Raw genomic sequence first — 20,431 nt, forward strand, 5'->3', positions numbered from 1 at the left:
GGGGCCGGTATCCAGGCTCAGCCTGACATCGTGCCCAGTGGCTTCTCCTGCTCTTCCTCTTCCTCCTCCTCCTCCTCTTCCTCCTCCCCCTCATCCCCCCTCCTCCCCTTCCCCCTCCCCTCTCTTCCTCCTCCTCCTCCCCTTCCTCCCTCCCTCCCCCTCCCCTCCCCCTCCCCTCCCCCTCCCCTCCCCTCCCCTCCCCCTCCTCTTCCTCTCCTCCTCCCCCTCCTCTTCCTCTCCTCCCTTCCTCTTTCTCCTCCCCCTTCTCCCTCCTCCCCCTCCTCCCCCCTCCTTTTCCCCTCCTCCCCCCTCCTCCCCCTCCTTTCCCACCTCATTGTCCTCTCCCTCACCTTTCTCCTCTCCTTCCCTCTTCTCCCCCTCCCTTCTCCCCCTCCTTTTCTTCCTCCTTCCCCTTTTCCCCCACCTTCCCCTCCTCCCCCCCTTCCTCCACCTTCCCCTCCCCTCCCCCTTCTCCTCACCCCTCTTCCTCCACCTTCCTCTCCTCCCCCTTCTCCTCACCCCTCTTCCTCCACCTTCCTCTCCTCCCCCTTCCTCTCCTCCCTCTCTCCCCCTCCCTCTCCTGCTCCCCCTCTCCCCTTCCCCTCTTCCCCTTCCTTCTCCCTCTGCCCCTCTCCTCTTCGCCTTTCTCCTTCCCTCTTCCCCCTCTCCCTCCCCCTCCCTCCTCCCTCTCCTCCTCCACTCCTCTTCCTCTTTTTCCTCCTCTTCTTCCACCTCCTTCCCCTTCCCCTTCCTCCTCTCCTTCCTCCTCTCCTTCCTCCTCCTCCCCCTCCTCCCCACTCCTCCTCCTCCCCACTCCTCTTCCTCCTACTCCCCACTTCTCTTCCTCCTCCTCACCACCTCTTCCTCCTCTTTTCCCTCCTCCCCCTCCCCCTCCTCCCCCTCCTGGCTGAGGCTGACATCTCATTGAGCAGTCTTCCCTTCCCCTCTTCCTCCCCCCGCCTCGTGTCCTCCATGCAGCCCTGTCCCCCTTGGCCTCTCTCTGCATTGTTGGTGGCATGCTGCTGTGCCTGCCCTCTGGAGGCTTGAATTGCCTGTGAGCTGATCCTGGAGTGAATGAGGTAAATGAAAGATGTAGCTGTTTCCCCCCAGGTGGGCATCTTCCCTTCACGCTTAAACACCTTCATGCTTGTGTTTCTCACGTGCTCTGTGGAGCTGGTGACCTGCTTTTGATCCTGTCTCCTCCCGTGAGACGTCAGTAGCCAGGTGCCTGGTGCTGCAGGCCTCTGTCATTCCTCTAATCCATCTCTCCCTGTCCTTCGAGCGTCTTGACATAGGTTTCTGGAGACAGAAACTTGCTTGTGGAGATTTGTCTGTGAGCTGCCGGAGCAGGGGCCTCCCCGTGGGCGCTGGGCCGGCAGTGCCTCTGCCCTGCAGAGAGGAGGACCCAGCCCCAGTTGGGTGAGGAGGCGAGGGCAGGAAGATGTGACCCAGGGGAGGCTGGTGTGCAGGGATTCCTGGCCGCCGGCTTTCAGCAAGGGCACTGTGAAGCCTTCCATGGAAACCTGGAATTGCCTGTTTGAAGCTGGGAAGGCACCAGGTGCTCTCGCTCCCCTCCAGCTGCTTTGACGTTAAGAGGAACTCGCTGAGGGAGCGCGGAGAGGGGCTGTAGGATTGTTGTCAGGCTCTATTTGGTTTTTCTTTGATGTTTCTTTTTCATGTGGGTCCTGAGAAATGAGGTGTGCCCATACCCCAGGCCTTTGATCACACCCAGATTTGTCCAGTTAGGCTCAGGGTGGACTTTGGAGGGCCTGGCCTTGACCGTGGCTTTGGGATCAGATGGAAACTCCTGGACCCTGGGAGTAAGAGCAGTGTGCTGCCATCTAAAAAGGGGGGATGAGGGTCCAGTGAGGTTCAGCATTTCTGTAAGGTCCCTCCTTGGAGGGGTCCCCCTTCCGGGCTCATTCAGTGGATTTTCGGAGTTCGGCTTCACTCCTGATGGTCAGTGGCGCCTGGCGGGTGGGTTCCTTAGGGAGGTGTCTGTGGCTGAGGCGCGCAGCTCCATTCTGAGCCGAGAGCTGTGGTGTGTAGGCCCCTCCATTCTGACCGAGAGTTGTGGTGTGTGGGCTTCCTTGCTATCCTGTGCTTTCCAGTCTGTCCCCACTGTTCACAGGAGCTCCAGTGAGGCCTCCCTATGGGGAGACACTCCCAGCCCCCACTGCTCACAGGAGCTCCAGTGAGGCCTCCCTATGGGGAGACACTCCCAGCCCCCACTGCTCACAGGAGCTCCAGTGGGACCTCCCTATGGGGAGACACTCCCAGCGAAGTTCTCTTGCTCAGGGCCTTCTGTGTGGGCCATGAAGGGGCCTCAGGGTGGCATCAGCACATGTGCCTTTCCCACAAAAGGCCGTGGCTTTATCTTGGTGTCACGTTGGCCAAAATGTCTTTTATTTATGATCATAGATGAGGCCAGAACATTTTACTTCTTCTGAGCATCCTCTCTGCACACAGCTCCTTGGGGGAGGCTGTGGTGTGCGTGTCCTCGGGTGTGCCGGGGAGCACGGGGTGTGGGGATCAGAGGCTGCCTGGTCTCACATGCAGGAGCCTGGGGCCCTTGTAGGCAAAACCTTCACCCCTCAAGTTGTCCTGCTATTGGAGGGAGGAGGCGAACTGGTGTGGCCCAGGAGCCAGGCCTGCTCCCCGAGGAGGGTCTCCCAGGCCTGAGAGAATGAGGAGGGGATGAGGAACCCGAAGTGGGCTTCAGGTCTCTATTATCCTGGAGCCTCGCTATTACCATCTGTGGTAACGTTTCAGGTACAAATTCATTTACTAGGGCAAAGGGCTTTCCTACTTTAGAAAGCAGTTAAAAGCCATAGATGGCCGGGCGCGGTGGTTCACACCTGTAATCCCAGCACTTTGGGGGGCCGAGGTGGGCGGATCACTTGAGGTCAGGAGTTCAAGACCAGCCTGGCCAACATGGTGAAACCCTGTCTCTTCTAAAAATACAAAAATTATCTGGGCATGGTGGTGTGTGCCTGTAATCCCAGCTACTCGGGACGCCGAGGCAGGAGAATTGCTTGAATCCAGGAGACAGAGGTTGCAGTGAGCTGAGATCGTACCACTGCACTCCAGCCTGGGCAACAGAGCAAGACTCGGTCTCAAAAAAAAAAAAACAAAACCAAAAGCCATAGATGTATTTGAATCAGTGCAGGAACCAGGGGTAACATCTGTGACTAGATGCAGAGGAGGAATTGTTTCCATTTGGGCTGCAGGTGCATTGCCAAGGCCGATGGCTTCCCACATAGCTCACAGCTTTGTCAGGCTGTGGAGACCACAGTGTTGGCGGGAGCTGTCCCAGGCGTGGGGAGCGAAGTGCCACCCTCAGATGGTTTCATCGAGACACGCCTTGGATATTTTTGGGACTCTTCTCTGCCAGCTCCTCTGTGACCTCCCACCCTTGGAGCACGTGAGACCCGTGTCGTCATCTCTTGCAGAGGTGTTCAGTCACAAGAGCAGAGCCTGGGAGCCTGCCCCGCTTCTGACTGTCCTCCATCCCCATTCTGACTCTCTGCCCCTATTCTGACTCCTCCCACCCCCATTCTGACTCCCCCGCCCCCATTCTGACTCCCTTCGCCCCCATTCTGACTCCCTCACCCCCATTCAGACCCCCCTGCCCCCATTCTGACTCCTTTTGCCCCCATTCTGACTCCCTTACCCCCATTCAGACCCCCTTGCCCCCATTCTGACTCCCCCGCCCCCATTCAGACTCCCTTCGCCCCCATTCTGACTCCCTTCACCCCCATTCTGACTCCCCCTGCCCCCATTCAGACTCCCCCCGCCCCCATTCTGACTGCCTTCGCCCCCATTCTGACTCCTCCTGCCCCCATTCAGACTCCCCCCACCCCCATTCTGACTGCCTTCGCCCCCATTCTGACTCCTCCTGCCCCCATTCTGACCTGCATCTTTTTTGCATAACACACTTTGTGATGCCTCGTTTATCTTGAAGTAAAATTCATATATCACATACCTGCACATGTAATTTTTTTGAAAGTGCAGTGTGACAACTTAACTTTGCATTAATGTAAAATGGCATTCAGATGGAGTCTCAGATAATTACAAACTCATTTTTTACCTTCTTAGATGTCCAGTGGAACATTCTAAAGTTACTCAAGACAGTCTTCAAGGCAGGGTGTCTTTTGTCTCTGGTTTTTGACTGTGAAATGCCAATATTGTTGTGATAGTCAGAACTCTCCACATCTCCCGAAAGCTCTTAGCTGAGTGGCGGATTTCTCCACCAAGAGCCCCTGGTGTACAGTGTCAAAGTGTGAGTGTCGCTAGGCTGTAGTTCAGTGGTGTGATCTTGGCTCACTGCAATCTCCGCCTCGCGGTTTCAGTTCTCCTGCCTCCACCTCCCGGGTAGCTGGGATTACAGGCACGCGCCACCACACCCAGCTAATTTTTGTATTTTTAGTAGAGATGGGGTTTCCCCATATTGGCCAGGATGGTCTTGAACTTCTGACCTCGTTTTCCCCCCCCCCTTGGCCTCCCAAAGTGCTGGGATTACAAGTGTGAGCCACCGTGCCCGGCTGAGTATCCTTTTCATAGGGAGTACCTGAGTCCCTCTGGTGCACAGGCTACTGCAGGGCAGGACCCATGGAACCCAGAGCAGCTCTGAGCTCTGGAGGTCAGGCCACTGGGGCGTTGCTCGGGAGCCTGCTGCCCTGTTGGATGGGTAAGCATGCGATGAACCGCGCAGCTGCTTGTGCCTGTTGTGGGACTTTAATCATGAGATCATAGGCGCTCTTTCTTTATGCCTTTGCCCAGGATCAAAGAGCAATTACTGGGGCCAGGTGTGGTGCCTCACGCCTGGAATCCCAACACTTTGGGAGGCTGAGGTGGACGGATCACCTGAAGTCAGGAGTTCAAGACCAACCTGGCCAACATGGCGAAACCCCGTCTCCACTAAAAATACAAAAGTTAACCGGGCGTGGTGGCGGCCACAGCTACTTGGGAGGCTGAGGCGGGAGAATCGCTTGAGGTGGAGGTTGCAGTGAGTCTGCACAATTGCACTCCAGCCTGGGCAACAGAGTGAGAGTGTCTCAAAAAAAGCAAAAACAGAGACAGTCTCTTGCTGTGTTGCCCAGGCTAGTTTTAAATTCCTGGGCTCAAGCAGTCCTTCTGCCTCAACCTTCCGAAGTGCTGGGATTACGTGAGGCCCCACACCCAGCCGAAAAGCCTCTGTTCTGTAGACTTTTAGTGATTATAATGACTTAACGATTAAACTAATAACGTGCCCCGGAGCCTCGCTCTGCCGCCCGGGCTGGAGTGAGTGGCGCGATCTCGGCTCACTGCAAGCTCCGCCTCCTGGGTTCACGCCATTCTCCCGCCTCAGCCTCCTGAGGAGCTGGGACCACAGGCGCCGCCACCGCGCCCGGCTAATTTTTTGTATTTTTAGTAGAGATGGGGTTTCACCGTGTTCGCCAGGATGGTCTCCATCTCCTGACCTTGTGGTCCCCCCGCCTCGGCCTCCCAAAGTGCTGGGATTACAGGCGTGAGCCACCGCGCCCGGCCTGCATTATCTTATTTCTTAAACCACGTATTTATTTTTTATGTCTTTCGTGGCAAAATTTTTCTGAGATTTTTTTCATTCAAATAGCATTTGTGAAAAAATGTCTTAGTAGGGTGTCTTGGTGAAATTATGACTGTTTTAAGTGCAGTTATCTTTAGGCTGGACTCTGGGATGTACTCAGGAAGTGGCTGTTAGCCTTCACTCTGGTCACTCACTGAGCCGTGTGCCGCCTGCCCCAGCCCCCCGGGAGTGCATGGCTGCCAAGCGGGCGCCGTGGGGGAGGATGTGCAGGTGTGAGCTGCCCGGGCCGGCCAGGCCAGGGAGGCTCTCTGCTGATGCTCTCCTTCCTTCTCTTCCAGTCTACGCCTTCTCCGTCGGCAGACCTGCTGGGTCTGGGGGCCGCCCCCCCCGCCCCTGCGGGCCCCCCACCCTCCTCCGGCGGCGGCGGGCTGCTCGTGGACGTGTTCTCAGACTCGGCCTCTGTGGTCGCGCCTCTCGCTCCTGGCTCCGAAGACAACTTTGCCAGGTAGTCAGGTTTCCTGAGTCCTGCAGACGGGCACGGGACTGCCGTGCCCCCTGACTTCCGGTGTGGCCGCGGCCAGCTGGACAGAGGTGGGCAGCGGAGTTTACCTCCCAAATTACTGCTTGGGGGAGAGAGTGGGAGCTGCTGTGTCGTGGGTGGGTTTGCTGTGTAACTCCCCTCAGAACCTTGACTTGTGGACTGCAGTGTGCATTGGATAAAGGGCTGACATTCCTCTCAGGAGGAAAAGAGGACATGAAAGAAGCCACAGGGTCTGGCCGGCGGCTGTGTCCGATCATGCTTCAGCTGCTCTTTCTTTGAGTGTTGGTAAACACTCTTTGTAGCTGCTCGTTTCCTCTCTTCGCCTCTTTCCTGTCTAGTTGGGCTGCTTTTCACTCTGACTTAAGCCATCTTGTCTGTGTCTGGCCTGGAGGCCCAGTCTCTTGTCTTTGAGTTGCTCACTTGCCGAGTCCTCCTGTGAGGCCTGCCCTGCTCACACCTTCGGCCTCCACCCTGTGGTTGCCCCCGAGGGCAGCCTGTCTTTGCTGCTTGTCCTGCTCTAATTTCTATCCAATGCATGGGCACCTCCCAGCTCCCCACATGCAGTGGTCTCTGCCAGTGTCTCCATGGTCTTCAGATCGTCTGTACCAACCGCTTCCCCGGTGCGTGCTCTCCCCAGCCCTCTCTGCTGGGCTCATCAGCTGTGCATTCCCCTTGCTGGCTGCTCTCAGCCGTCTGCTTGTTTTCATGTCTGGCGGAGGATCCCGGAGTGGACGCCCGTTCCCCTCCCCACTTCCCTCCTCCCTCCCCTCCCCCTCCCCCTCTCTCCTTCCCCTTCCCTCCTCCCCCTCCCCCACTGCCCTGTGGGTGGGAGCGCAGGTGCCGGTTTCTGTCTCAGATAGAGGTTAGAGAGCCTTTGAGGAATGGCCTTTTGGTCCCGCGTTTTGAAGACTGTAATAGAATTCTGGTGTTTTAAAATGTTTTTCAGTTCTTTGTATTCATGTTGCATGTGAGTTCTGTTTCCTGTTACGTGTTGGAAAAGGACTTAGGAGAGGCAGGCCAGCGTGGTGTTTGGTGCAGATCGCCACTTGGGCTGAAAACAGTCTTCTTACTGCTCTTAGAGTCGTTGTGTTTGCGATTGAGAATCCAGGTTCCAGGGCTCTGGTGGTGGCTACTCCTAAGTGTCTCGGTGGCAGGAAGGGACCAGGGGCTGGGCAGTCCGTGGCAGCCGTGGCCCTTCCCTGCTGGGCGCATGCCTGCCCCGTCTCCATACAGCTGTGCTGGGAGCTGCACATGGCCTTGTGCACGCCTCACATTGGGTGGCGCTGTCTCCAGCTGGCCGAGCGTTGGGGCTCTTGTGCATGTGGCCATCTTGGCTTTGATCTGGCTACAGAGGGTCGTCAGGTGTCTGCGTGTGTTTGGTGTAGATGGAGGCACAGAGTGCCTGGGCGAGCCGGCTGCGGTGGCTGCTGGAACATGGCTCACAGGACAGGGCGGCTGCATTCTTGTGGCCTTGCAGAGTGGTTTGCATTTTCCCCAAAAATTCCTCCAGGCCAGGTTGTAGTTGGGATGACCTTTTAAAAAGCAAGCAACCAAGCAGAGACGCCGACCACGAGGGCCCCTCTGTCACGCCACGTCATGGGTGATCAGTCGGAGCCCCTCCCATGTCCTTGACAGATTTCGCTTTAAAGTGGCTTAGGCGAAACCACGAGTGTAAACTCCGTGGCGTCTTGTGTGGAGAGACCGTTGGCTGTGGGCAGAGCAGCGATCCCGGGGCACAGTGGACACCTCTCCCTCGGCCGGCTCCTCCTGTGAAGTGGCCTCGGCTTTGTTGGTGGCCGGCTGTGGCTGTCCTGGGTGAAGCGCAGTAGACGTGTTCCAGGCCGTGTTGTGGATGACCATCCTGTGTTGTGTGTTGGTTGGACCACACTTGACTTTTGAAGCTTTGCATGTGGCTGGAGCTGGACCGGCAGCCTGCCGGGCTGTGCAGGGGGCGGCTGTGGCCTCCAGAGGTGTGTGCGGGGACTGCTGCCTCAGTGGCTCTTGTGGCTGCGGCAGGCTGGAGTGGGGCAGTGTGAGGCGAGCAGCGCCCTCCTGGCCCTGAGAGCAAGCCAAGGGCCACCCGTCACTGTCCCTTGCAGTCTGTCTCTGCTTCCTCTGTCTTCTTCCTGGCCTGGTCTCCATATGGCAGGATGCCGATGAGCTGATCTTCAGGTCGGCAGCACTCAGACCTTCCAGGGTGGCAGCTGTGGTGCAGTTAGTGGAGACTGGGTGAGCGTAGGAGTGGCTGACCTTGATCTCCTCGGCATCAGCGCAGGTGGGTGTGGAGATTTCAGAATTAGGCTGCTGCCAGGCAGCATTTGCTTCTTAGGCACTGGGGTGGGTTGGGCGAGGGGGCGGCACCGTGAGCTCCTGCCTTCCCACCCTGTGGTCTGAATCAGTGCCACGTCCATCTCTGTGCTGGGTGCACCCAGGAGCCCTGTGCTGCTGCCCTGCCTCCCTCTCCTCTCTTTTGGATCCAGGTCACTGTGGAGTTATAGTTTCCTAGAGGAGGTCAGAAAACTTGAAGCTCTTCTGAGAGAAACACAAATGAAAACTAACCAATGCTATTTTATTTTCCCCTAACTCTGTGTAGTGTAGATAGGTGCCCTGTGGTGAGCAAAACCCTGGGCTCCCTGTGCGGTGTAGATACGAACCACGCATGGGGCGAGAGGAGAGGCCAGAGGGGAGATGGGGGCGCCCAGGGCCCTGCAGGGCTGTGCTGCTGGTGGGTGGATGGCTGGGTGCCCTTGTGTGCGTGTGCATCAGCGGGGAGCAGCCAGGCTCTGATGGCGAGGCCCTCACTGGGTGGAAGTCCGGCACCCGTGTTGGATGGAGTCTGTAGCGTGGCCAGAGCTGTGTGCATGCCTTCGCGCCCGTGTCCTGTCTGGGGCCGTGAGAGGCCGTTACACGTGGACCAGCGTGTTCCTAGAAAGCAGCTGCACCAACTGTCTTCACAGGCCTCGCTGGAGCTGTGCCCGCGTCCCTGTGCCCTGCTCACTGTCCACCTGTGGCTATTTGTCAGGATGGTCCTTGGAATCTTTTTCCACTTTTTTCTTCCCTTGTGTCCCATAGAGGTTTTTCTGGCCTCCTCGTGCTATGAATTTTTTCCCAGAACAAACCCTTGTGTTTTCTGCAGGTGGCTTTGAGTGACACGTACACTGTCCCTTTCCCCCTAGGTTTGTTTGTAAAAACAATGGTGTGTTGTTTGAAAATCAGCTGCTTCAAATTGGACTTAAGTCTGAATTTCGGCAGAATTTAGGTATGTGTTTTAATTACTTAATGAAACCCTCTCTTAGAACTCCCATAAGTCAGTAAGAAAGCAGCCCAATTAAAAAATGGGCAAAAGAACAGCCTGGGCAACAAATCAAGACCCCACCCCATCTCTACAACCAAAGGGGGCCGCGGGGGAGGGGTGGGTGCAAAGTTGTTGAAAAGACGTTCTCCAGGGAGAATACAGGAATGCTCAGTAAGCACCTGAAAAGATGGACAAAGTCATGAAGGAAATGCCAGTCAAAACCACAGCGAGACACCACCTCAGCCCGCCAGGATGGCTTACGCCTGTAATCCCACAGCGAGACACCACCTCAGCCCGCCAGGATGGCTGTTATAAAACAAACAGGTAGCCTGGGCGGTGGCTCACGCCTGTAACCCCAGCATGTCGGGAGGCTGAGGCAGGCCGATTACTTGAGGCCAGAAGTTCGAGACCGGCCTGGCTAACATGGCGAAACCCTGTCTCTACTAAAAATACAAAAATTAGCTCTGCGTGATGGTGCATGCCACTCAGGAGGCTGAGACAGGAGAATCACTTGAACCTGGGAGGTGGAGGTTGCAGTGACCGAGATCATGCCACTGCACTCCAGCCTGGGCAACAGAGTGAGACTCTGTAAATAAATAAACAGTCTGGCCTGGTGGTCTGGTGACTTAGGCCTGTAATTCCAGCACTTTGGGAGGCCGAGGTGGGAGGATCACTTGAGCCCAGGTGTTTGAGACCAGCCTGCACAACATGGTGAGACCCCATCTCTACAAAAAATACAAAAATTAGCTAGATGTGGTGGTCCACACCTGTGGTCCCAGCTACTCGGGAGGCAGAGGGGGGAGGATCGCTTGAGCCCAGGCGTTTGAGGCTGCATTGAGCTGAGATCATGCCACTGCACTGCAGCCTGGGCAGCAGAGCGAGACCCTGTTGTTTGTTCATTCATTCATTAATAAATAACACATACATCAAAACAAACCTTGAAGGAAAAGGAGTGTCTGCAGGGCATGGTGACGTTGGAGCCTTGTATGCCACTGGTGGGAGTGTACAGTCGTGCAGTTACTGTGGGAAGTTCCTCAAAACACAAAAGAAAGTGGAATTACTCTGACCCAAGCAGGTTCACGTCTGGGGACAGACCCCAGAGAATCGAAAGCTGGGTCTTAAAGAGGTACCTGTCCACCCATATCCATAGCAGCATTCACAATCCCCAGAAGTTAGAAACAGCCCAGATGTTCGTGGGTGGATGACTAGATAAGCAAAATGTGGTCCGTCGACGCAGTGGAATATTATTCAGCCATGAAACGGCAGAAAGGAATGAAATTCTGATGCATAAAATAGCACGGATGCACCTTGAGGACATGGTGCTCAGTGACACGGGCAGACGCAGGGACAAATCCTGTGTGGCTCCACTCGTGCGGTCCCTAGAGCAGTGACTTCATAGAGACAGAAGGTAGTTCGTGGGTGCCAGGGCCTAGGCCAGGGGGATGGGGAGTTGGTGTTTAATGGGGACAGAGTTCAGTTTGGGAAGATGAGAACGTTCTGGAGATGGTGGTGGCAGTGGCTGCGCAGTGTGGCTGCCCTTCCTGCATCCTTGTGTCCACCTAAATACAGCTAGAAAGGTGAATGTTAGGTTCTGTGTGTTTTACCACAGTTTAGAACAAGGACATAAAAAAGCCTTTGAGTGTTAAAAAACGCTGTGCAGGGAACCCTGTGGCTACAGGGGCCCTGGCTGCGGACCTGCCTCCTCTCAGTGCCTGCCTTGAGCCTCCTGAGGACTGCTCTGTCTTTCGCTTGTGAAAAACACGGAAAGAGTGTGAAAAAAGAGAATTAGTTGCTTGCCCACCGGGGATCTGTTAGAAAAGTGAGGGTTGTCAGAGTAATTCTTGTGGGAAATGCTGCATTGAAAACAGATGGTACTTTCAGTCCTGGTTTAAGTTTTTAAACTCTGGGCCTTGAAAGCTTCAACTAGGTGTTGGTTTTGGTTTTTTAAATTGTGGGAGGAGTGATGCCAAACTGTTCACCCTTTTCAGAATATTCGAGGTTTCCTTTCTGAATTCAAGGGGCATACAGATGTTCACAAAGATTTGTTACTGTGATGTAAATAAAAACAGCGACACATCCAAAACGTGCACCTGTGCTGTGCGTGAGCCGCTGCCGTGAGGGCCCATGTGCAGCACCAGTGCTGTGCGTGAGCCGCTGCCGTGAGGGCCCGTGTGCAGCACCAGTGCTGTGCTGGACGCAGGCCAGCCGGGTCCCCTGACGGGAGGCAGCCGGGGCCGGCCTGTGTTTACGTGTCGCAGACGTGGGGCAGGGCCGGCAGCAGCCTGTGTGATTGTGGCGTCCCTCGAGGCCCCTCCAGCTGTAGCCCAGCCTGCGGACAGGGCTTTCTGTAGGTCCTTCCCCGTGCATACGCGTGTGACCTCATCCATCCCATGTGAGTGTGCAGGAAGGGCCGAGAGAGGAGGGTGCTGGAGGGCAGAAGTTACCTCTGAGTGGAGGAGATACCCCGCCCGTTTCCAACACTGGTGTGCTTGTTCTAAAACTGGAAAAAATTTGTTCTTAATTTTAACAACAGTCATGCATCACAACAGTGAATTTTGATTCAGCTGAAGATTGTGTGTGTGTGGGGGGGGCTCTTGTTTTTCAGTGTAAATATTCAGGGTAAGTGTAAAATGATGTGTGTGAAAAAAATGGTTTGTGTTTCCTTCTAGGTCGGATGTTTATCTTTTATGGTAATAAGACCTCCACGCAGTTCCTAAATTTTACTCCAACACTAATCTGTTCAGATGACCTTCAGCCTAATATCCTTGGTTTCATTGCCCCCATGCCCAGAGACAGCATAATGTGGGACTTAGAGGAGGCTTCTGAGGAAGTTTTTCGGTTTTCTTATTTTGTTAAAATAGCAAGATAATTCCAGATGCTATATGAAAATCAGGCAATCGTAGTCTGCCTGTGGTGTTGGGCAGCAAAAAGAAAACAGGCAGTCTTCCTTATTGAAGTGTCAGTTTTTGATAATGCATCTAAAAATACTGTGCACAAGTCTCTTCCCCTTCCATTTGGCTAGTTTGAGTCCCTTTCTTTTTCAGCTGGTCTCACCCTCCTGTGACATTGTCTTTAAATCCCTCCTCTCCGAAGCCTCACAGAGCTGCTGCTTGCAGAGCACGGGAGGCGCCGGCGGGGACTGGAGCACGGTGCGCACACCCCGGCCGAGCTTGTGTGTGCTTCTGGCAGAGCTTTTAGACTGACGATTTTCCCTTCATAATGCCAGAAGTGTTACTAGAACTTTCCCAGCTAAAAGAGGGAGATGCTGACGTCTCTTCCTGTAAGGATAGGCGCACCGAGTAGAGTTAGCGTGAAGACCCCAGCTTGACCAGAAACGGTGACACCTGGGGGTTTATGGTCCGAGACCTGAGTGAAGCAACATCGTCTTGCCACTGGCTCGTCTGTGTTCATTTTAACATGAGCATGTTGTAATGCAGACTGTTCAAGCTAACTGTTTCAAAACAGTCATTAAAAATACACATGTAGTATCATGTGTATTAAAGACTTCGTTGAGAATCCGGAGTGGAAGCTGACTCCTACTGTGCCCCTCTTTAGGGGTCTCTCCCTCGGGGTCCACTTGGCTCGAGGCAGCAGCGAGCCCAGCAGCTGAGTGGCCGGCAGCACACCTCCCAGAGGGTAGGCGAGGCCTGCACCCTGCTGCCTCCTGCACCCAGCTTCGCTCGTGTCGCTGTTTCTTCTGGAGAGGCTGTAGGCAAACCCTTGTTTTCCAGCATGAAAACAACGCTGGTCCCAGCAAGGCGGGCTCTTTTCTGAGTCTCGCTGTCTCAGGAGCCTGCTATTCCCAGGATTCTTGAAGTTTTCCTGCCCTACTAAGCACCAGTTTCTGCTAACGGCGACAAAAGTTGTGTGTGTAAGAACCAGAGCCGAGGCTCACAGAGTGAAAACAGATAAGGAGAACAGCCAGTGTATAGTCTAAGCGACTTTTTAAAATGGAGGAGCCGTTTTGGAAGCGTGAGAAGCAAACAGTGTTTTGAGGATTGTCTGGGTGGAAAGGCAGGACCGGGTGGTGTGGCCGCCCCTTGACCCGTAGCTGGTGGTCCTGGAGCGTGGTGAGTGTGCTCGCCTCCACGGGTCCTGCTGGGGCTCTAGCCCGGCCCGTTTCCGCTTCTGCCGCTGGGGCTTGCTTGGCTGGATTCCTTAACGCACACACACCTGAACCTGCAGACCAAGCCCGTGGACCCGACTGTGGAGGGGGGTGCGCAGGTGCAGCAGGTGGTCAACATAGAGTGCGTGTCTGACTTCACGGAGGCGCCAGTCCTCAACATTCAGTTCAGGTAAGAGCCATCTGTGCGCCCCGGGCCAAAGATTGTGTGGGCGCCTGAGCTGTGTGCCTGGGCTCCATGACTGTGCCCCCATGTCCTTCCTGAGGGGACCCAGGGCATGTGGGTACTCATGGTGCATGGATGCGACCTGAGCTGTTGCTGCCCTCAGCTCTGCAGAGCGCAGGAAACAAGGGGAGGTGAAGCCCTGGGCTGTGGGATGGCAGGTGGCAGCTCCCACATGGGGCCTTGCTAGGATCTTTCTGGGCACAACGGGGCCTACCTCATGGGGTAGCAGACAGCCAGGGCCACATGCCACCTGCCCGGCTTGGTACCAGACAACCGCTGCGAGGTGAAGGCAGCTGGCTTCCTTCGGACCCTGGCCTGAGGGGTGCGTTTTTTGCACAGTTGGACTCAGATCATACCACTTTGCTTATTTTTTAAAAGCAGGAGATTTTCCTGTTGCAACTGTTGCTTACTCTCACTTTTCAGTGGCTACAATAGCGTGTACACGGTCAGCGCGTACCCTGCTGGGTGTCTGCAAGGTTATGAATGTTGAGAAAAGCACACTTTCTAACATTAAAAATACAAAGAACTTAAGGATTGTATACCGTAGAATTTGGGGACATAGACATGCAAATTTTTGTTTCATTCTTTGTGCAAATGCCTTTGCCTTTTTAAAGAAAAAAAAATCACACTATTTGCACAGACTTGGAGTTCTGAGAAACAGATAGATGGGGAGAAGTGAGGCACAGGGGCATCCTGCCTGTGTACGCGGCCCTGGCCTATCCTGTCTGTGGGTGACACTGTACACTGAGCCACACGTGATCTGTGGAGACTCAAGGCTCGGCTCCCCACGCTCTGGTGGGTGGCGGTAGGTGGGGACGCTTCTCACTCCAGGCTCTTTTCCGGCCCCTGGGGCTCTCAGAGGAGGAGCTGACTGTCCCTCGGCTCTTTCCTGGCCCCTGGGGCTCTCAGAGGAGGAGCTGACTGTCCCTCGGCTCTTTCCTGGCCCCTGGGGCTCTCAGAGGAGGAGCTGACTGTCTCTTTCTGCTGCTGCTGGCAGGTATGGGGGCACCTTCCAGAACGTGTCTGTGCAGCTGCCCATCACTCTCAACAAATTCTTCCAGCCGACAGAAATGGCTTCTCAGGATTTCTTTCAGCGTTGGAAGCAGTTGAGCAAGTGAGAAACCTGTTGTCCTGTAGGGGTCGGGGGTGGGGATGGGGGTCATTTGAACAGATGGGCTTTGGTCTCTGGCCTGGCTGAGAAACTCGCCTTTGCTGTTTCTCACAGTCCACAGCAGGAGGTGCAGAACATCTTCAAAGCAAAGCACCCGATGGACACAGAAGTCACCAAAGCCAAGGTAGGGCATCTGGAGGGACGGCCCCGGGGACACGCTGCCTGCAACCCAGCGCCAGGGTCTGGAGGGACGGCCCCGGGGGACGCGCTGTCCGTGACCCAGCGCCAGGGTCTGGAGGGCCGTTGCCCGTGACCCATTGCCAGGTTCTGGAGGGATGGCCGTCGGGGACGCTCTACCCGCGACCCAGCGCCAGGGTCTGGAGGGCTGTTGCCTGCCACCCAGCGCCAGGGTCTGGAGGGACGGCCCCGGGGAACGCGCTGTCCGTGACCCAGCGCCAGGGTCTGGAGGGATGGCCCCGGGGGACCTGCTGCTCAAGACCCAGCACCAGGGTCTGGAGGGACGGCCCTGGGGACATGCTCCCCGCCACCCAGTGCCAGGATCTGGAGGGGTGGCCCCGGGGGACATGCTGCCCGCAACCCAGCGCCGGGGTCTGGAGGGATGGCCCTGGACGTGCTGCCTGTGACCCCGCTCCAGGATCATCATTCTCCTGTTTCTTTGGACAGATCATTGGATTTGGTTCTGCACTTCTTGAAGAAGTTGATCCTAATCCTGCAAATTTCGTGGGAGCTGGAATCATCCACACGAAAACCACCCAGATCGGATGCCTGCTACGCCTGGAGCCGAACCTGCAAGCCCAGGTCAGGCCCTCAGGAAATGGCTGAACACACTTGAGTTGCTTTTTATTCTGGCACAATGTACATGGTGAGATGTGTAGCTCTTTAGAGCAGTTCGGTCAGTTTTGATAGATGTTGTGTGCCCGTTTAACCACCACCCTGTCAATACATGGTTGCATCCCAGTCTCCCCACAGCTGGCCACCTGGAGCATCGTCCCGCCGCAGAGCATCCTGGCCCTGGGTGGTGGCTCTCCCAGCTGTTCCTCTCTGTCACCGCGTTGTTCCTTCTCGCCACGTCCCATTCTGTCGACAGACACCTGTCTCCGTTTCACTCGGGCGGCACCCGGGAATGCCGCTGCTGCCCAGGGCCTGTGTGTGGTTAGCGCTACAAGAAGCTGTGCCACTTCACACTCCCGCCAGCTACGTACGAGGTGCCAGGCGCTCCCGTGCCAGCCCTCAGTTTTCATGCTGACAGTGTGTGTGGTGCTCAGGCCTCTGCCGAGCTGTGGGTGCCTCCAGAGAGCGGTCCCTGGGCGTGGCCCACAGGGTTCTGCATGGCGGGTCCTGGACCCGAGGGCTGTGTGAGCCTTGGCATGCCCGCTGACCCGCTGCGCTCTCCGTTTCAGATGTACCGGCTCACGCTGCGGACGAGTAAGGAAGCCGTTTCTCAGAGATTATGTGAATTGCTGTCCGCGCAGTTTTAGTCTTGAGGATGGAAGACCAGGCCCGTGTGTCTTGCGTTGTCTTCGTCTGTGCCGTTTGTCTTCGTGGCCGTCCTGCAGATGAGCACCCCCGCTGCCCCAGACCTCTCCCCTTTGGGCTGGACAGGAACACACGTGTGTGGCTCAGGAAGAAAAGCTCAGCCTGGACTGCGGCAGCCACGGCAGAAGGTGGATCTTGGGATCAGTTTTTATAAAAATCAAGACAGTTCTGTGGTTCAACCTACGAATTAAAGGGAAGTTAGAAGTTGGCGTGAACGTGGCGTTTGTGGGAGTGTCACTGAGATGGCCCGTGCTGCCGCCCACCCCGCCTCGGAGCCTCTGGGAGCAGCAGTGCCGCCGCGTGTGGCGTGGGCTGAGCCTTGGTGTGTGGCTGTTCTGGTGGCTGCACACCTGGCATCGTCCTGGGCCCTTGGGAGGAGCACGGCCGCCCCTGGTTTTGCTGCAGTCCCAGCTGGACAGTTTTCCCAGGCAGGATTTTAATCTGGACTTCAGAAGCATTTGTATTTGTGATGACTTCTGGCCAGACCACGTGTCCTGGCTGGATGTAATTGTTTTCCCAGCTCCTGTTCGTGGAGGGCGTCTGTTTTGCTCCTGCAGTCCCCGAGGCCTTAGATGTGCAGCCAGGGAAGGAGCGTCCTGCTGGCCCCGCGGGGCCCCCAGGACTCCGGGGTAAAGCGTGGGCTGGTGGCTCAGACTCAGGTGTGCTCGTCTCTCTCCTGTCAAGAGTGGGTGTCCCCAGGCCACGGTGCAGGCTTGAATGCTTCCACCGGCCCCGTCCAGTCATCCCTGGAGGGGCTGTGGAGGAGGAAGCCTCTGTGTCGTCAGGAAGTGAAGGGGCCACGGGCCACACACTGTGTGCCACCTGCCGCTTGTGTCTCGCCTGTCGTCTGGACTCAGCGCCCAGGCTGCACGTCTGACACCTGAGAGGCGAGAGAGTGGGGCTGGCCTAGGAGCTGAGGCTGGGGCCCTGTGCTCTGTCCCCAGGACGGTGGCCTTGTTTGTCCTAAACACACCCAGCATGGGTTCCGGCTTCCTGACGTGCTGTGGAGGCAGGGAGGGTGGGTGGCCACATGTGCTTGAGCCTGGCCCTCAGCCACCTGCTCCACGGGTCCCTGGGGCAGCTGCACGGGCTCATGGACCCATCAGGTCTCCACAGCTCCCCTGCAGTGTGTGCAGCCCACGATGTCTGTGGCTCTCCTTCCGGCGTGTCGGACTTTGATCACAGGATAGCCATGTCGGTGGCGTGCGCCTCTTGGCACTGGCCATTCTGGGTCTGGCGGTGCCAGGTGTCATGACACGCCGCGCTGGGCTTGTGCTGCAGCTGGGTGGTGTGGCCCTCATTCTTGTGTTCCAGCTGCTGGGCAGTGCTCTGCCCGTGTGCTGCGCCTGCCGGCTGCGTGTGCTGCCGTGGATCTCCTGCGTCCCTTGACCCCTCCCGCCATCAGAGGAAAGGCCGCTCCCCGAGGCACCACTTCCCTGTGTGGCTGCAGAGGGGCCCTCAGTGTGGCACTCCTCGTCAAAGAAAAATAAAGGCTAGAACAGCACCCCAGATCGTGCGCTTTCTTTGGGGGGAAAGCATCCCACGTAACCCTCAGCTCCCCGGGGGCCGTGTGAGGCACAGACCCCAAAGTCCCTGGCCTGTCCTTCGGCACGTGGGCTCACAGGCAGTGGGCATCAGAAAGTGACCTGCCCTTTGCTCTGCCAGTTTGATTCTGGGCGTGTGGTGGAATTTTTTGGGACTCAGGTCATGCGGGAACCCCTCCAGCCTGGCCTCAGGGCTCCCCGCTGTCCAGTGTGTTGGGGTGCAGCCCAGGGCTCCCTCCTGGGGAACGGGCTTGCCAAACCACGTGGGTATGAGGAGGCTCCGTGGGGAGTCTGTTGATCTGACTACAGAAGGGGCTCTCGGGCAGATGGGGGTGGCCCCTGGAGGACGGTGGGCTTCGCCAGAGATAGGACAGTCCTGGTGGAGGGAGGGCAGGGGCCTAAGGCCAGAGGCAGCTGCTTTTCCCAGCCCAGACCCTCCTGGGGGCAGCCCCACCCAACCTCAGATCCCAGGGGCCCACAGGGTGCAGGTGTGGGTCGGGTGCCTAATGTCTAAGGGACTGGGGAGAGGCAAAAGCAGGGCTCAAGTGCTCAGGGACCAGCCTCTGTGCCTTGACAAGAACCAGTTTATTTGGAGTCTCTGGCCGGGTGACGCCCTCTCCCGAGGACAAGCTGCTGGGGACAGGTGTGGTGCTGGCCGGGGCCTTCTGCCTGGCTGGGAGCAGGGGTGGCTGCCCTGCCCTCGCTGCCACCCTCTGCCCTCCCTGACTCTGGGGAGCTCCTCTTCTCTGTGTCGGTGGCTGCCTGGGCCTCTTGCCCCCATCTCCGCACAGGTCCTGACGGGTCTGGTCCAGCGCCTGCTCTGGCCTCATCTGCAGGGTTCTGGGCGTAGCAGGGCTGGGGCCAAGTTCAAGGGCTGGGAGGTGTTGGATGGCAGACAGGTGGTCGGGAGTGCCCTGTGTGCCTGGGAGGGTGCGTGGCCACTGCCCGCCTCAGTCCCTCTCTGCTGGCTCAGGGTCTGCAGGGGTGTGGTGGTCTGGGCCTCTGCTTGGCAGCCCCTCTCCCACCGGTGCCCCAGGTGAGCCACAGCTGGGGGCACTTGCGGACCAGGCCTGGTGACCAGGAAAGCAGCTGCCGGCACAAGTGGGAGGGGGGCCGGCGGGTGTTTGTCCTGTCGGTCATCTGCAGTCCTTCAGCCCCAGGAGAGCGGGCAGCGACCCTGCTAGGCTCCACAGGCCACAGAGCTGCACTCGCAGCGGCTGAACACCTGCAGGGTGAGTACGAGCTGCCGGCCAGGCACGCTGGGGTCTGGGCAGGGCAGCTCCACCTGCTGCTCATAGGAGTGGAGGGGGCGGCAGCAGCCGCAGTGGGCGTCCACCTGCTGGGTGATGGTGTTGTAACTGCCGAGAAGCCAAGACAGAGCAGGGTCATGGGTGCTGCAGGGGCAAAAGGCCCCTCCCTCCCCAGGGCAGCTGCTCCACAGAGGCCTGGACCTCCCCGCTGAGCTCCCGGCTCACAGGGGCCAAGGCTGGTGTTGGGCAGATGGAGCGCAGAGTGGCTAACCTGACGGGGCAGCAAGCGCCTGGGTGGGGAGCCCGAACCTGCCCTGGTGCCTCTCTGGGGTGGGGTTGTGAGCACCTTGCTGGACGTGGGGCAGGCCTCCCGCCTGTGGACTCACCTGGCGGCAGAAATGCAGGTGCCCTCACAGCGGGTTACCGTCACGTTCGCCGTGCATCCCTTGAACGTGATCTCCTCCTGCTGCTCCTGCACGCTGCAGACCCCTGGGAGCCGAGTGGACGGTCAGCAGCGCTCAGGGTGGACATGGAGAGAGGAGGGAGGGAAGCCCTGGCTAGAGACCGGGGTCCCCACCTGTCTCTGGACTCTCCTGCCCTAGGTGTGGTCTTCCTTTGTGGAGCCCCACAGAGCTCAGACCTCAGCCATACCCAAAGGCAAAGGCCAGCAGCATCCTAGTTTGTTTTTTCCCCTCAAAGTCGCTCTGCTGGAGTCCATCAAGGTAGAGAATTTTCTCAGTGGACTCAGCAGATACTGAGCCCTGGGCCTGTGTGAGCCACCCCTGGGCCCCAGCTTCCCTGATGCCCCACCCCAGGCCTCGACACCGACCTGTGGGCATGGGTATCTCTGGCTGGCCGGACCCAGGACCTGCAGGGGGGCCGAGGACACCGTGTCAGTGACGCCAGAGAGGGGGACAAGTGGTGTCGTGGGAGCTCCATGTGCCCCAGCTGGGGAGGAGGGAAGTGGAGCAGGCCCCGTGGTCTGGGCTCCTGGAAGGGGCGGGGTGGGGAACCGTGTGGAAGGCCCAGAGAGCCAGCCTCAGTGAGAGGCCTGGGCCCGTGGCAGGCAGCACGGAGCAGGGTGGACTGATGCAGGCAGTGGCAGCATCGGCATTAGAAACCGCCACTGCGGAGCGTGGGTTAAAGTGGAAAAGGAGTCCTGGGGTAAAGGCTGAACTCTGCTGCCTGTGTGCCCTCCCCTGGCTGTGCCCAGCTTCATTTCCTGGCCACAGAGAA

General features: G+C 57.4%; 2 protein-coding genes and 1 pseudogene across 3 annotated transcripts in view; 2 read left to right on the forward strand and 1 right to left on the reverse strand.

Annotated features, from left to right (window-relative positions):
* The window catches only part of LOC105494175 (adaptor related protein complex 2 subunit alpha 2), a 39,655-nt gene extending 23,047 nt beyond the window's left edge, over window positions 1-16,608 (forward strand). For both annotated transcript variants that reach the window (XM_071074031.1, XM_071074032.1), the window contains exons 12-19: window positions 5,887-6,053; window positions 9,266-9,348; window positions 12,054-12,143; window positions 13,556-13,679; window positions 14,731-14,847; window positions 14,959-15,028; window positions 15,529-15,663; window positions 16,266-16,608. In XM_071074031.1, coding sequence (XP_070930132.1) covers window positions 5,887-6,053; window positions 9,266-9,348; window positions 12,054-12,143; window positions 13,556-13,679; window positions 14,731-14,847; window positions 14,959-15,028; window positions 15,529-15,663; window positions 16,266-16,343 — 864 coding nt within the window. In that variant the 3' untranslated portion in view covers window positions 16,344-16,608. The remainder of the gene's footprint in view (window positions 1-5,886; window positions 6,054-9,265; window positions 9,349-12,053; window positions 12,144-13,555; window positions 13,680-14,730; window positions 14,848-14,958; window positions 15,029-15,528; window positions 15,664-16,265) is intronic.
* Window positions 16,426-17,905, forward strand: LOC139357393 (uncharacterized; annotated as a pseudogene).
* Window positions 17,906-19,125: 1,220 nt separating this feature from the next.
* The window catches only part of LOC105494177 (mucin-6), a 35,551-nt gene continuing 34,245 nt past the window's right edge, over window positions 19,126-20,431 (reverse strand). The window contains exons 34-35 of the mRNA XM_071075875.1: window positions 19,582-19,684; window positions 19,126-19,303 (exon numbers count right to left, since the gene is read on the reverse strand). Of these exons, the coding sequence (XP_070931976.1) occupies window positions 19,126-19,303; window positions 19,582-19,684 (281 nt within the window). The remainder of the gene's footprint in view (window positions 19,304-19,581; window positions 19,685-20,431) is intronic.

Source organism: Macaca nemestrina, chromosome 12 (genome assembly GCF_043159975.1).
Source record: "Macaca nemestrina isolate mMacNem1 chromosome 12, mMacNem.hap1, whole genome shotgun sequence".
In the NCBI taxonomy this organism is placed as follows: domain Eukaryota; kingdom Metazoa; phylum Chordata; class Mammalia; order Primates; family Cercopithecidae; genus Macaca; species Macaca nemestrina.